The 15,688-nt window shown below is 38.6% G+C and overlaps 1 protein-coding gene across 1 annotated transcript in view; it reads right to left on the bottom strand.

The window, feature by feature from the left end:
* The window catches only part of dpyda.1 (dihydropyrimidine dehydrogenase a, tandem duplicate 1), a gene marked incomplete at its 5' end in the record, with an annotated part of 91,908 nt that extends 77,364 nt beyond the window's left edge, over positions 1-14,544 (bottom strand). Inside the window, 6 exon segments of the mRNA XM_056737617.1 lie at positions 6,904-6,991; positions 8,152-8,233; positions 8,676-8,736; positions 8,739-8,795; positions 8,798-8,870; positions 14,488-14,544. Coding sequence (XP_056593595.1) covers positions 6,904-6,991; positions 8,152-8,233; positions 8,676-8,736; positions 8,739-8,795; positions 8,798-8,870; positions 14,488-14,544 — 418 coding nt within the window.
* Between the last annotated feature and the right edge of the window lie 1,144 nt (positions 14,545-15,688).

The raw sequence follows: 15,688 nt of genomic DNA, 5'->3' as shown, positions 1-15,688 counted from the left end.
GCCTCTAATGTCTATTGTGGATCATATGCGCCGCATGTTTGCCACTGTTAAACATCATTAATATCATTAAACATAATCACACATAATGTAATCTCCGTGGTTTCCCATGTTTATGCATTAGCTTCAGGCTTTTCAGTGTCCCAAAACCTACCATTATCATTTTTATCACAATTTTAACCATAATTATCATCTATTCCAAGAAAACAGAAGACAAAGCGTGTTCCATCGAGCTGAATCTTGGACACCTAAATAGGAACACAGAAACAAGATGCATTTTGCTGGGGTTAAATAATGCGAATTACACAGCTTCCCATCCGAGGCGAAATGCTGTCATAATATGATAAAAACTGTTTGGCAGAGATCTGAGTGTTTGTGAGGACCTGTAATGCGAGAACTTCGCAAGATCCATTGTGACCGAGATGGAAAGCAGAAGACATTTGTAATGAGGCACTAAGTGATTGAGGGGATGGAATACTGGGCCATTTCTGTCAGAACCAATCAGCTCTCAGCATACGATGCTCGACCTCAATGTGATTTCAAGGAAATGCTCCGGCAATCTTAGCTTACCCAATTTAAACAAGCGTTGCACTAAATGCATGAATCCATTTTACAGCATCAGCAAATATCATGCAGTCATCTGATTTATGATTTAAATTCATTTCATAATATGTGGAATAATTAATTAGATTTACGGCATATTTCAATATTTGCAGAAAAAGCCCTCAAATTTAAATCATTCGAACAGATTGAATAAGCATTAGTGAAGTGGGTTTAGAAGTGATACAGTATATATCGAATATTATATATAAATATTTTAAAGATATAGTTTTCCCAAAAATGTATTTTTTATTATTTACTCACCCTCATGTCGCAAGAGCACAAAAGAAGATATTTTGAAGAATGTTGATAACCAAACTACATTTACCCCCATTGACTTCCATTGTATGGGCACCAAACCACTGAGACATTTTCTTAAGATATCTTCTTTTGTGTCCTACAGAAGAAAGAGTCATATGCGGTTTGACAACATAAGAATGAATAAATGATGACATCATTTTTATTTGGGTTTGAAATAATTGCAGGTCGATGTGCTGTCAGTGTTATTAACATTTGCATCTCATGGAAGTGAAGGGCAAAACTCATTACGGAATGCACATACTGGTCAAAAACCATGGTCAACTAAAAAAAAACATAAATATGATCTATATTTCATTAACATTTTTACGTCATCTGCATCATACAGATATCAGACAGGACCCTCCGCCCACTGTTCTATAATTTAACCGCTACGTCTGGCTTAAAAGACAAGGGCAGTCAGGTGAAAGCACACAGCATGACTTAAAAACTTAAACTGGTTATTAATGAAACCAGTTATTAAATCATACAATAATTAAACACCCACCTCTCATCAGACACTTCTCTACAAGTCCTCAATAACACAGCCGTAACCGCCGTTTTGAATGTTAACCTTTGCCAAACAAGACAGCATGTGACTTGTGAACAAATCATACATCTGGTCCGACATCATTAACCCATGGCTTCTAATTTCAACCTAAAATCACAAATTCAACACATCATTCCCCCTCATATCAATCCAAACATGTATGACTCTCTTTCTTCTGAAGAACACAAAAGAAGATATTTTGAAGAATGTCGCAACACTGGCCTTCACTTACTTACAGTATGGATACAAACAATTTGTGTACAAGTTTTGCAATTGTATTAAACGCTTTTGATAAAATGCACGTTGAGAATGCACATACGGATCAAATACGTGCATTGAATTCACCGTTAGTCACTTTATTGAAGATAAGTGTCTCCAAATGCATAAATATATATCAAATGTAATAAACCGTGTACCTGTAAATCATAACAACACGCTGTCTCTCGTGACTTTTTAACACTGTGCTAGAAACAACGAGGTTCAATAAAAATACATCTATTATTAATAATGATCCAAAACAATAGCCTACCGTCCTTACGGTTGCCAAGCTGCAAAGCAACTTGGCACATCGATATAGAATTAAACTGTGATCACAGTCGTGTGTTTATCAGCTTCTTCACAATGTCTTGAAAATTCTTGCTATAGTCGCTCATCCATTCAGACATAAAACAACTATTTATACTATAAATAATTTCATATACTTATATATAAAATATATGATTGGTGTCACTAAATACACATCTTCATACACTTACATTTACACTCTTTGGAGGTGTTATATCACACATTGGTCTTAGTGTAAAAGAATGATTCTCATTAGTGGATGTCGGACAGATCGGTTCCACCCGCTAAACAGCTGCAATGGTATCCTGACGATATCATGCTATTTCCACAAACCGAAGCTGTCAGGACTAATGAACTATGTACAAAAATACTCCAAATAGACTTCACAAACAGTCTCTGAGTATGTGTTTCATATATGGTGCTTCGGTCTTATCAGTCAAGAGATATAAAAGTTGCTTTTGTTTATTTGAGGGGTAAGAAAACGTTCTTCACTTTATCAACAGAAGCTTGGGGAAGAAAAGTGTAACAAGAACACAAAACCCAAGATATGAAAAAGACCTTGCACTGCGCATCACATGTGAAAATACGATGATCACCAAAACAAAGATCATGAGGCTTCACCATTTGGCTTGATAAAGTGGGTTTTACAAAAGCGCAAGGGTTTGTGACGGCGCTCTTTGTAAGTAACGCGTCTCCATTTATCTCCCGCTGCATCACATTTTCTTCAGCAGTGATCCCTGCCTTGAGCTTCCGTAGGGTACGCTTGCAGCCAAGAGCGTTTTACCCGTGAAAAATCCAAAATTATACATCACCCAGAGAGCAGAACCCCCGAGTTAAACAGGGCTTATTGATGGGCATCTGGTGGGGAGGCGGGAGGATCAAACTCTTTGACTTTAACTTGCCCGGCAGTCCCTGTGCCCTCTGACCCTTATGCATAACGATAACTGAGAACAAAGAATGATGTTTGCCCGAAGAAAACTCGCTGCCAGGCGACTTGGGTGGTTGCCAGATAACATCCTCTGACTGTTTGCTAAGGGGTTCCAGGTGGTCGCTACGTGGCAACTGTCCCAAGCAAAAAGAGGCCACGCTTCCCAAGAAATGTCTTGGGTCATTCCTATAATGTATGTCCGTTTGATATTGGTATGTGTTTTATTATTTTTTCTCTTCCATTGCTCCAATTACTAAGTAATAGCACATCACTCCTCTGAAATCCACAGATTTGAGGTTTTGTTTGACAGCTTTATACTCGTTTTAAATAGCTTAGAGAAGGCAAGTAACTTTGGCAAATCTAAAAATGCAGAATTCAAGAACAGTATGCTAAAGAAAAAGTTCATCCAAAAACGAAGATGTTATTATTAACTCGCCTCTTCAAAACCAAGATGTGTATTTTTAAAAGCACTTCTTTGGGATTTCAGTTCATATTGGATCGTGACTCTTTCTCGAGCTTCTCAAGGATGCAAACGCATTAAAAACTCATGTTGTATACTCCAAACTAAAATAAAAAAAAATCAAGTTATGGGCTTTTAATGCCTTTTTTAGGATATGACAATGGAGAGCTGGTCTTCAGGACATTTTAAATACACCTGTGACGGTCATGGTTATTTTCTGACAGAGGCTGGAGAAGATCATTTTACAATCCCAGTGTAAGAAGTAAAAACATTATTTTAAACATCCGTGGTTTGCTTAAGAAGAAAATTTAAAATTACTAATTGTTTATATAAAAAAAATTATATTGTTTTCTTTTTTGGATAACTATTCCTTTAAGTGCTTATACTTCAGGTGGTAATTTTGTTTGTCAGAAATAAGAAATTCCAGAAAACAAAACAATCAATATTACTTCTCATTTTAAACAGAACCTATTGTAATGAATGTCAAAATGAGAAAAAACATTCTTAGAGTTCGGGTGGGATTTGAAAAGCCCACACAAATGACGGGTCATTTGTACCGTGTAATAAATATGACCTCATATTGACGAGTCTAAGCAGCAACAATCACAGCGGCCAACTCTTCCCAACTATTGATCCTACAGCTTTTAAAAACTTCAAGCTTTTTGCCTTTTTCCAGAAACATCTTAGTCTTACAAGTGCTTGCTGAGTGTCTATATTACGTCCGCTCTGGTATCGATCGGTCCATCTTTGAAAACACATAATCTGTCGTTCGCTCACATTTTGTGGGTTATTTTACCCACAAAGCTTCCAGTGCATTGTGGGTAAAATATGCCTAAAATGGACTCATTAGTATAACTTTTTTCAGTGATTTGTTTTTGTTGGCATGATGGTGACAATGAAAGGAAACAGGACATGCCGAAAAATCTGAGCCAAAGATTGCAGACCTCATCGCTGCACGGAGCCGCACGGGTTAATTCGCTCCTTAAAACCACTGAACCCGAGCGACTGACTTCTGGGCCTGAAGCCTACAAACAATGCTGTTATCTGACTCCCTCAACCTGCCTTCCACTTAGCATATTTTTGCATATTGCCAGGGAGAAATTAGCATGTCAATCATGTGAGTGGATGACATTTAAAAAGACCGCAAAGGACTCATGTGAAATTACAGAAATTAATTGCAAACACTCGGCGCTTTAATTTCTCCCCGAGTTTAAATTCCTTTACATCCCTTTGTAGAGAAATCCAAAAACGCTCCACGTGAAAGCCTCGTAATTAGGATGCCGGCATTAAGAGATATTGGAAACAATAAATTATACAAATTCTTCTCCTCATTCTGTCGGCAAAATAAGACCATTGCCGGCTTCAGGCGATACGCAAAATTCTAAGATCAACGCGGAGGCAGCGTAATCGCGGTTTAATTTCTTTCTATAGGAAATTACATTATGTTACAAGCACATTTATTTTAGTTTAGCAGATATAAGTTTCTTAGGCTAGGAGTCATAATTAGAAATGCTTTACGTTGTAAAGAAGAGTCTCTTTGATTAAGTTTAATGAGCAACACAGAATTGTGTAACACATATAGCCAGAAGATATCATCTCATAAGAATACTTTTGTTGTTTGGCTCTGAAAGAGAAGAAGGAAAAAATAATAACTCTGAGAATGAAGGCAGCACTTGGTAAACATAGTTTAAAAATAAAAAGGTAAAGTAAACTTCTCACTGTTGGAGTCAATATGATAAACATAATTTGATTCCAATGGTGAAAGGTCACATCTTATGTAATGCTCTGTTACAGAAAAGTAAGGAGAGATAGAAACTAAGGAAGGAAAAAAAGTATGAAAGAAAGAAAGAGTTGGAAGAAGGAAAGAAAGAAAGAAAGAAAGAAAGAAGAAAAAGGAAGGAATAAAGGGTTGGAGGGTGGAAGGAAAGGAAAGGAAGGAAAGAAAGGGTTGGAGGAAGGAAAGAAAGAAATAAAGAAAGGGTTGGAGGAAGGAAAGAAGGGAGGAAGGACGGAAGGAAGGAAGAAGGGAAAGAAAGAAAGGAATAAAGGGTTGGAGGGTGGAAGGAAGGAAAGAAGGAAGGAAAGAAAGGGTTGGAGGACGGAAAGAAAGAAAGAAAGAAAGAAAGAAAGAAAGAAAGAAAGAAAGAAAGAAAGAAAAAAAGGAATAAAGAGTTGGAGGGTGGAAGGAAGGAAGGAAGGAAAGAAAGAAAGATTGAAAGAAATAAAGAAAGAAAGATTGAAAGAAAGAAAGGGTTGGGGGGAGGAAGGAAGGAAGGAAGGAAGGAAAGGGTTGGAGGAAGGAAGGAAAGGAAGAAAGAAAGAAAGAAAGGAAGAAAGGGTTGGAGGAAGGAAGGAAGGAAAGAAAGAAAGGGAAGGAGGAAGGAAAGAAGGAAGGAAGGAAGGAAGAAGGGCAAGAAAGAAAGAAAGAAAGAAAGGAATAAAGGGTTGGAGGGTGGAAGGAAAGGAAAAGAAGGAAAGAAAGGGTTGGAGGAAGGAAGGAAGGAAGGAAGGAAGGAAGGAAGGAAGGAAGGAAGGAAAGAAAAGGGTTGTAGGAAGGAAAGGAAGAAAGAAAGAAAGAAAGGGTTGGAGGAAGGAAGGAAGGAAAGAAAGGGACGGAGGAAGGAAAGGAAAGAAGAAAGAAAGAGTTTGAGGAAGAAAGGAAGGAAGGAAAGAAAGGGACGGAGGAAGGAAAGAAGGAAGGAAGGAAGGAAGGAAGGAAGGAAGGAAGAAGGGCAAGAAAGAAAGAAAGAAAGGAATAAAGGGTTGGAGGGTGGAAGGAAAGGAAAGGAAGGAAAGAAAGGGTTGGAGGAAGGAAAGGAAGAAAGAAAGAAAGAAAGAAAGAAAGAAAGAAAGGGTTGGAGGAAGGAAGGAAGGAAAGGGACGGAGGAAGGAAAGAAGGAAGGAAGGAAGGAAGAAGGTCAAGAAAGAAAGAAAGGAATAAACGGTTGGAGGGTGGAAGGAAGGAAGGAAAGAAGCAAAGATTGAAAGAAAGAAAGAAAGAAAGAAAGAAAGGGTTGGAAGGAGGAAGGAAGGAAGGAATGAAAGAAAGGGTTGGAGGTAGGAAAGAAAGAAAGGGTTGGAGATAGGAAGGAACGAAGCAAGGAAGGAAGGAAGGAAGGATGTGGACTCTGAGAAGATGCTTTGGGAGCATCATGGGTCAGCATGAGACGACAGAGAACAGCTCAGTGGGATAAGAACAGGGCTGAGGGATCTGAGGAGAAAGCATGGTGTGCTCCATTGAGCAGTGGTGGGCAGCCCAACCGTGAGCTATTAGTTCAGCACGTCAAACCAGCAGCAGCTCAGGGAGGGGTGTGGGGTGAGATGAGGGAGAGGGGGAGACATTGTCAAGTGGATCATCTACAGCCATTAACAAACAGACACGAAGGCCCCGACTATTTTCAGAGAGAAAATGTGCCTTTCTACCTCATTCCTGTATATAAATTGTATTTTGTTGCCTGTCCACATAATAGACAACAAGACAAAGCGTGAAAATGTATATAAACTGACCAATTCCAAGGAACACGGCTTTGTATCCCTCCTCCTTTACCGAGAGGAGCATCATTTCATCCTGGCCAAGTCCTCTGTCACAGATGATCTGAAAAAGAGTTCAAACAAGGCATATCAATAGCGGCAAACCTCAGAAAAGCTCCAGAAAAGACGAGAAGCTCATTTAAAGACGCGTAAAATCATGTCTGTCTGAGATTGTGGGAGGGCGCCTCTGAATCCTTCTCATGTCAGCAAAAACCTTGGTGAGAAAGTCTCTGTACTTTGAGAGAAGAAGGAACTAATCAAAAAACAAATGAGAAAATTTATAAATAAGCAGAAAGAAAGAATAAAACAGTAAAAAAGGAAAGAGGAAGGGAAAATAAAGAAACAAAAATGAAACGAAGAAAGAAATCATTTTTAAAGAAAGAAACGAGTAAGGTCATAAAAAGAAAGCAACAAATTGGGATGTAACAAATGAAAGAAACTAACAAGGGAAACTAACAAAACAAAGAAAACCAAAGAAACAAATAAAAGAAACAAGGGAAACTAACAAAGAAAACTAACAAATATAATAAAAAAACTTAACACATAAATGTGACAAAGGAAAGAAAAACAACACCTGAAAGTAAAAAAAAATCAAACAAAAGAAAGAAAGAAAGAGAGGGAGGAAAGAAAAAACAGATGAAATATGTCAAAATGTAAAATAGAGAAATATAACAAGGGAAAAGAAACAGAGAAAGAAGTGTAAAATCGTGTCTTTTTAGCATGACAGGAGGGCGTGTTCAAATCCTTCTTGTGTCAGCGGAAAACCTGGTCTAAAGAGTCTCTGTCCTCCTTCAGAGCTCAAACATGAACTCCCCTCGCTCCTGTATCTGTTTATAGGAACTGAAGGGCCATGCAAATGTGTCATCTCTCCCCCTCCTCATCATCTCATCATCTCTAGATCTCCAGGAACTCTGCAGAAAGGAAAAAAGAATTTCCTGTGTGAAATGAATCCTGAGCAGGTGTGCCGGATGACGACTATTGATTGCCCTTTCCCGCAGCTGAAGTGTTCAGGAAACAAACAGACAAGTGCACACAGCCCTGAGGTGCAGCCTCGCCTCTGTCTGCCACCCCTAATGCAACTTTTAATTGTTCTTTATTAATGCGGCTGACATTTGGACCGCTGAGCCTCTCCGAGACCCCTGCGCTTCCCAGGCTTCAAAGGGGGCAGGCGGGGGTGCGCGGGGCCACGGAGAAGAGGATTGGGGGTGAGATGGCTTTCATTACCTTGACTCCCAGATCTTTCATCAAATCCACCTCAAACTGAACCGCGACGTACGGCAGGCAGAATTGCGGGATCTCGGAAGAGCTGCAAAGAACAAGAGAGGAGAAAATGAACCGAGAAACAGATAAAAGGAGTTCCTCAAAGAGACGAGAGTACCGTCTCTGAAATTCTCTCCGTTTTGGGGTCTCCGGTTGGGGTGGTCTAAATGCCAATGCAAACCAAAGGGTCTCATTTCTAGTCTCTTCTACCCTATTGGGCATTCAAGACCCTCTGCGTGCGATCGACATGCTGGTTAGACTAAACAACGGTGAAGATACAAGAGCACGTAATTGATAACCTCATCCCAACTCGGCATTTGAGAGATGAATATTCCCAATTACGGAGAACATTCATTAATTATTCTGACCTTCTAGAATGTGCCCCATATTGATTGCGGCTGGCCGGATCAACAATGCCCTTTAGTGGACCGGCTTAGATACAGGATGAGAATTTTGAGCATGAACCGCAGGTCGGAGTAATTACACACCTCAGTCCTCCAATGAACTTCTGCTTATGAAAAATAGTGATGTCATCGTACCCCAGGCGGCCAGGACGGAGGTGTAGCTGATACTGGTGGGGCCACAGCCAATCAGAGCAATACTGAGTGGTAGGTCTCCACCATTTGATCCGGAGGTGGGAGATCAGGATCCTTTTTTTGAGGAACACTCATTTGCCTGAATACCTGTATAGATGTAAAAAGTAAAGTAGTACTAATGTAAAACTGATGTTAACAATAAATCAATAGTGTAACTCCGTAGTGTACATCATGTACTGTTCCAGCTGTTGGTACAGGGTGGACTCGATTACATTTGGTGATACTAATGATTAATCAAATAATTGATAAATAATTGTAATGATCAATCAAATACTAATATTCCTTCAATTATATATCCATATATAGGATCCCTATATATGTACTGTATGTTTGTAAAAGTACAATTTCTGCAGAAAAAAAGCATGGCTGTTTGCTGATCAGTGCTACTAGTTAACCAGCAAGGTCCTTCAACTAGTTGAACAAAGCAATCTTGCTTTTTTTATCCTAGAAAAGAAACACTATCAAACCAGCATCCATAACTTTGATGGTCATTTAGAGGCAACTTTCACATTCCAGTCCAAATTGCTCAATGTCTCCATTAAGAAACTCTTTCTGATACACCACAAGATTTGATAGTCTGCCCAGTACACAAACACCAACACAAAGTCCAAAATGCTCCTAATATGCTGGAGGAAATATAGCAAATCCATTACACACATGAATATAAAAACCAATGCCCACTCAGAAGCGCCAAGACAAAGGCGCCTCAAAGAAGCCATTCAGATCCTCAGAACAAGAACTAAATGAGAGCACAAAGACATAAGAAATTACAGAAACTCATTCATTCTCGCCTTCGACGCAGATGAAGACATCAACACAAAGATAGTTAGCAGATACATAAAAAACACAGCGAGTTATCCAAACAGGCATTAATGAGGCGCCTGTGGCGTTATATCCATTACAAGTTGTAAAACGGGAGGGCTGACGCTTTGTCTTCTTAATAAGATTAGCCAGATCCATACGTAAAAGCCTGCATTGTTAATACAATATAGGTGGTATTAATACACTTATTCATGAGTTTCATGAACTGTGAAGCCCAAATTGCTATATGACAATGCATTTTTAATAATCCCTGAGAGCAGTTAAGAGACTGTGCTATTATTGCGGTTTCAATGAAACAAGCAATGCGGAAATTCAAGGTGCGATCTCATCTCTACAGAGATCAGCATGGCTTCATCTGAATGATGGGTTTAGGAATTCACAGAGGTAAAAGGTGCCTGGGGTACATTAGCTCCAAAGATGTGACAGCAGAGCACTTTCGCCGATCAACTGACGTGATGTTCTAGAAACCAGAATAGCAGGAATTATATAAAATTGTATCTCAGGTTTAATGGTTTTCTATAAGTCAATAGACTCTATAGACTATGCAAATATAAAGAAAGAAATTAAATATTACATTGTAACATTAAAATGTAAAAAACAAACAAAAACATTTTAGAATACACTTTAAAAGAGAAAATGCACATTCGAACAAGTGGTGTCATAAACATCCCGGTAATGTTGATAACCGTGATCTTAAAAGACACGATCTAGCGATATCGTGTTAATTACACACATTTGATGATATTGTAAATAATTTACACCAGTTTAAAGTTTTGCCTAAAGGGCCCAAAAATCTATCAAGTTTCAAACACTTAAATTTTATATATTTAAATTTATGCAATTGGCAGACGCTTTTATCCAAAGCGACTTACATTGCATTAACCTATACATTTGTTTCTAAGTATGTGAAATCCCCTGGGATCTAACCCACGACTTTAGCATTGTTAGCGCAATGCTCTTACCACTTAGCTACAGGAAAGCTCAACTTTTAAGTGCGATTTGTTGGCCAAAAAAAGGAGAAAACAAAAAATAAAATTTAAGATAAATTTGACTGAAAGCATTATTTGTTCGTTTTTCAAAAGCGAGGAGTTGAAATAGATACCGTTATAACAGCGTGCAATGAGGTTTGACCACGATAACCGTGAAGCAAAAATCAGATATTGTGAAAGCGCTAGTTTAAACTAGGGTTGTGCGATATTGGAAATGTATTGCAACACCTTGCTTAAGAATGTGATCTACTATATGCAATATGATAATGCTTCAAGTTTGAACTATAATTTGACAAACTTATTTGAAATGATACATTTTATTTAAACACTGAAATTAATATTTACATTATGCATTTGGCAGACGCTCTTATCCAAAGCGACTTACATTGCATTATCCTATACATTTATACATGTATGTGCAATCCCCTGGGATCGAACTAAAAACCTTACGTTGTTAACGCAATGCTCTTACCACTGAGCTACCCCCTTCAAAGCTGACAAAAAAATGACCATTTTCATGTTGGGGTGAACAAGTACTTAAAACTTTTGCCTCCACAAAAGCCAATTAGTCTCACAAGTTCAAAGTCCGAACTGAAGGGTAAAGGTAGGAGAAAAGATAATTAGCATTGAGGTTTTTTAATCAACACATTAAGGGCGAACAGAAACTGAAACTGGCACGCCTTTGGCACAGATGTGGGAGTGAATGAAACTCCTCTAAAGATGCTAATGTGCTTCTCCTCCTCTGTACACCAACTCCACGTCTCTCCCGTAATTGAAAAAAGACACCAAGTTATCTCTGATTGCAGGCCGACTACAGGAGCGGTCACTGAATGACGGTGGGCCGCGATATAGCCGCTCTTTCTCAGGTTATCTAATTATCGGCTCGATAACCAGACTGACCTCTTACATTTAAGTAGAGAGGAAGTGCCACCCAGACAGAGATGTCTAATAAGTCACGGCAGAGGTGGGCGGCTCACGATAGAGGCTTTTGTAATTGCTCCTCTTATCTGTCAGTGGGTAATGAAACTTAGCATGCCACGTCGCTTCCTTTTTTAGCCTTTGGTGATGGTGTGGAACAGGTGGGGTCATGTGACAAAGGTGGGTGGAAATGAACTGTCGTGCTAATAGTTGCAGCTCCCAGAAGGCGGTTTAAAAAAACACACAACTTCTGAATGCCTGTTAGAATTGCAAACAACTAGCTTAAGGTAAAGAAAAATAAACCCTCAGGCGAGACACTGTAAGAGCGAGCGGTTTCTAAAACACATTCTTTGTTGAAATACTCTCATATACATTCACGAGAAACCCCGAAGCTTTCAGAAGAGCCACGGAAGGTTTGTTATATAAGATCGTAACATGCACGCTTCTTTTTTAATGAAATAATTGATTTACTTTCAACTCGCATGTCTGAATAGGAATAAATGACTCGTCTTCTTGCTTGTGAAAATGTTGAATTCCAGAAAACAGTTTAGGTTGAAAATTTTGATTCCAGAAAAATATTATTTCCCAGAATCTAAAAAAAACTACATTGTACAAGCATGTACGGCTGCACAATATATAAAAATTAATGAAATTCTGCAAATGTTGCAATAAAAAAATGAAAAACGACAAAAAAACATTAATACTTTTATTGGACAGTTCACTCCCCATTAACTACAATAGTAGGAAAAATAAATACTATGGGAGTCAATGTGGCGGGTTTAGTGACATTCTTCCAAATATCCTCCTTTGTGTTCAGTTCAGCAGAACAAAGACGCTTTTACAGGTTTGGAACAATCTGAAGGTGAGTTAATGATGACAGAACTTTCATTTTTGGGTGAACTATCCCTCTCAAGTCACCTGTTGGATTTGGGATGCTTGGAATGAAAACTTATTTTGGCCTTTTCGTTACTTATGAATATAACTTCCTTTATTTCACCATGATATTCTATTTATTTGTATTATCTGACATTCAGTTCATGAAAAACCAACGGCAACAAATGGAGTTTGTTTGCGTCTGTCAGATAAGTTTAAATTAGTTTTTATGAAGCGCACACATGAACAGAATCATGGGTCAAACCCACACATTGTTATGTCTTTAATTAGCTATTCCTTTAATTAACTAATCATTCATTTGCACTCAACAGTGTGCCGCATAACGCCCACAACAATGACAGCGACAGAACTCCTGAGCAAATAAGCACAAAACTAAGTTGATCAAACCTGAAGTTCTAACTTTCTTTTTATAGGATGGAAAGGATGAGCAAACAAGTTTAGCAAATTTTACTTTAACAGCGTATCGTTTAAGCGTGACCCTCATCCGTAAAAAACCCAAAGCACAAGAAGAGCCAACAAGTCTATTCAAAGATCTATTTCCTGCAAAAGTGCTCGCCGTATGGTTTTGAGCACTCCCTGCTCGCTTCTTTAGTTTTTCCCCTAACATGAAATGTGGTTCATATTTTTTTTGCGCTTTTGACATGAAAGATCAGCCACTTCTTTGGTTTTTCCAAACGGTTGCATCTTTAAGGAACATTTCTTAGAAATGTAAAAAATTCTGTCTTCATTTAACTCAACACACAACTTCTTCATGACAGCACATGGCATCTGACGAAACATGGAATGAACCACAGCATTCAAACATACCTGACTGATACTAATACACACTATTCTGACAGGTACCAAAAGGGAACACTTCTTCAACATATTTTTTTAGGAGAAACAACCCTTAAGCAATCCAACGAGTTACTCATTTACTTGCAAATTTCCCTCAAAATTCAGTCCATCCATCTACCTGACGGCACACAAGGATTTTCACTCAGGAAAGCCCCAAAAATGACAATACAAATTTATTCTGACTAAAACCAGATTTGTATAAAGCTCATGATATGGAGATAAGGGAATGAAAATAAATTGCAAACATGATCGCGATGGTAAGAACGATTTTCTCCTTCCGAGTCTTTTGGAGCTGTGATGTAGCAGTTAGCGCACATGCCCCTGACATCTTGAGCTATGAAGCCTACATGGGAACGATAATGTTGAATCTGACCCCCTCTGACATCCCTTCTGTCCCTAATAATTTCCCGCCTACATTTATAAAGATGCATTTTGCAATCGTAATCACGATTTGTTTAAAAAGCACAAATAAAATGTACTGCGGAATTCAGAAAAAACACAATGGGCCTCATTCATGAAACATTTGCAAATTAAGACCTTCCCGGATTCTTACACGTGGTATAGAGAAGGTGTGAATTTCTTTCGTACCAACTAACATTTTTAAAATACGAACATTGTCATGAATCCGAAAATTTCCTCAGAACGACTTTACGAACGATTTACACAATATTTTGTTCTGCTCATGTTTCATCTATGAGACCATTTGGTTACAAACTTGTGGCCAACGTAACCGTGTAGTAGAAATCTAATGTTGTGACAAAGGGTTCAACGAAAAATGACAATTCTGTCATCCTTCTCTAACTGTCATGTCAAACCTATCTTGTCTGCAGAACACGAAATAATTAATTGTGAAGAACGTTGGTAACCGGACTATGGCGGTACCTATTGACTTTGGTTTTGGGTCCATTTACATTTGCTTTTATCCAAAAAGACTGAACTTGCATTATACTACACATATATTTCTAATTATGTGTAACCCCTGGGATCGAACCTCTAAGCTACAGGAAAAGCATACAGTGTCCATACATCAAAAGAGAATGGGTAAGGCCGTTGTTCAGATTTTCTTCAAAATATCTTGTTTTGTGTTGTGCAGATGAAAGATAGTCGTACAGGTTTGAAATGACAAAAGTAAATGAAGTGTTTTCTATACTGTATATTTTTTACACTTCCTGTTAATATCTATCGTATCCATCTAATGAAATCATTCAAATACTAAATATTGCATATTTGCAACGGAGCCCCACCTCAGTTGCAAACTGCTGTAGTCCACCAATGTTGATGGGTCTCTCCTCAGATGCATACAGGAGTTACAATTCCAGTCATGCACGAGCCGTGCAGAAAGAAAACTTTGTGATAACGCCACATTACAAGGTTAGTTCAGGTTGGTTCTGTTCCCGGTATTTTTCACCCTCGCTCACATCTTGTCTAACAGCCCCATTCTGACAGTAATCACCCGCTGACTGACATGTGACTAAAGGAAGTCCTCGCTCTGAAAAGCAAGAGGTTGGAGCAACATCTCTCTTCATTAGACAGCCTTGAATTAAGGCCAGAGTGCCTCAATAGCGGTCTCTAAATTCACAGAATGTGCGGAACGACGAAAACCTTGACAGAACAAGGGCGCAGAGACACAGTGTTCCCAGCCAAGCACGTGTTAAATGCTTTTTGCGAGGGCCTTATTCAAATGCTGATTGTATGAGTCTGTTTTCCCGCTTGGAATGAATGACTGATACTCGAATGCGTGGTCGGGATGCATTTGTAAGAGCCGGCGTAGCGTGGCTTTAAAACGTTCCCTCAAAAGTCAAACAAACGAGCACAAAAACTCATTATTGCCGGCGAATAATTCACAGCATCCAACAGCAGTACTCTTATTAAAAGCATAACTCATAGTTCACCGCTGTGGTTCAGACGCGTTCTGCACCGATGTCGCATTACGTTGGCTACGACGGCGGCGTCTGTCAGCCTGATAAAGAGCTCAGGTGTGAAATCTTGTGTGATCTGGGCTTACACTGTTTTAGGCGATTTAAGCTTTAATACAAACCATTGACCTCTAGAATGGATTTATTTTCAAGTCAAACTGAATATTCAGTAAGAAAAATGCATAACCTAAAACAATGCAAAAACTGCTTTGTTTTTTTCATTATATAAAGTTATATTTTCCCTCTGAATGGTCACAGTCATACTATGAATAGACAAAATTTCCAAGGATTTTTTTGTCTATTCAATTCAACAACATGAACTTTTCTCGTTTTGCTTTGATCCTGACAACATCACACACATAAAAGATAGGACTTGAAATACCTGCAGCCTGTTCGAAAAAAGAAAATCGAATCAATCCAAGAGCACTCCACAGAAAAAAACACATGACATTTCATATCATTTGAAATGTAAACATTAATACCTTAATAAAAATGCCTCTTCCTACAAAAATAGATGCGAAATGAAAGT

The sequence above is a fragment of the Triplophysa dalaica genome, chromosome 23, assembly GCF_015846415.1.
Source record: "Triplophysa dalaica isolate WHDGS20190420 chromosome 23, ASM1584641v1, whole genome shotgun sequence".
NCBI lineage: Eukaryota > Metazoa > Chordata > Actinopteri > Cypriniformes > Nemacheilidae > Triplophysa > Triplophysa dalaica.
This window is presented reverse-complemented; position numbering and strand designations above follow the sequence as displayed.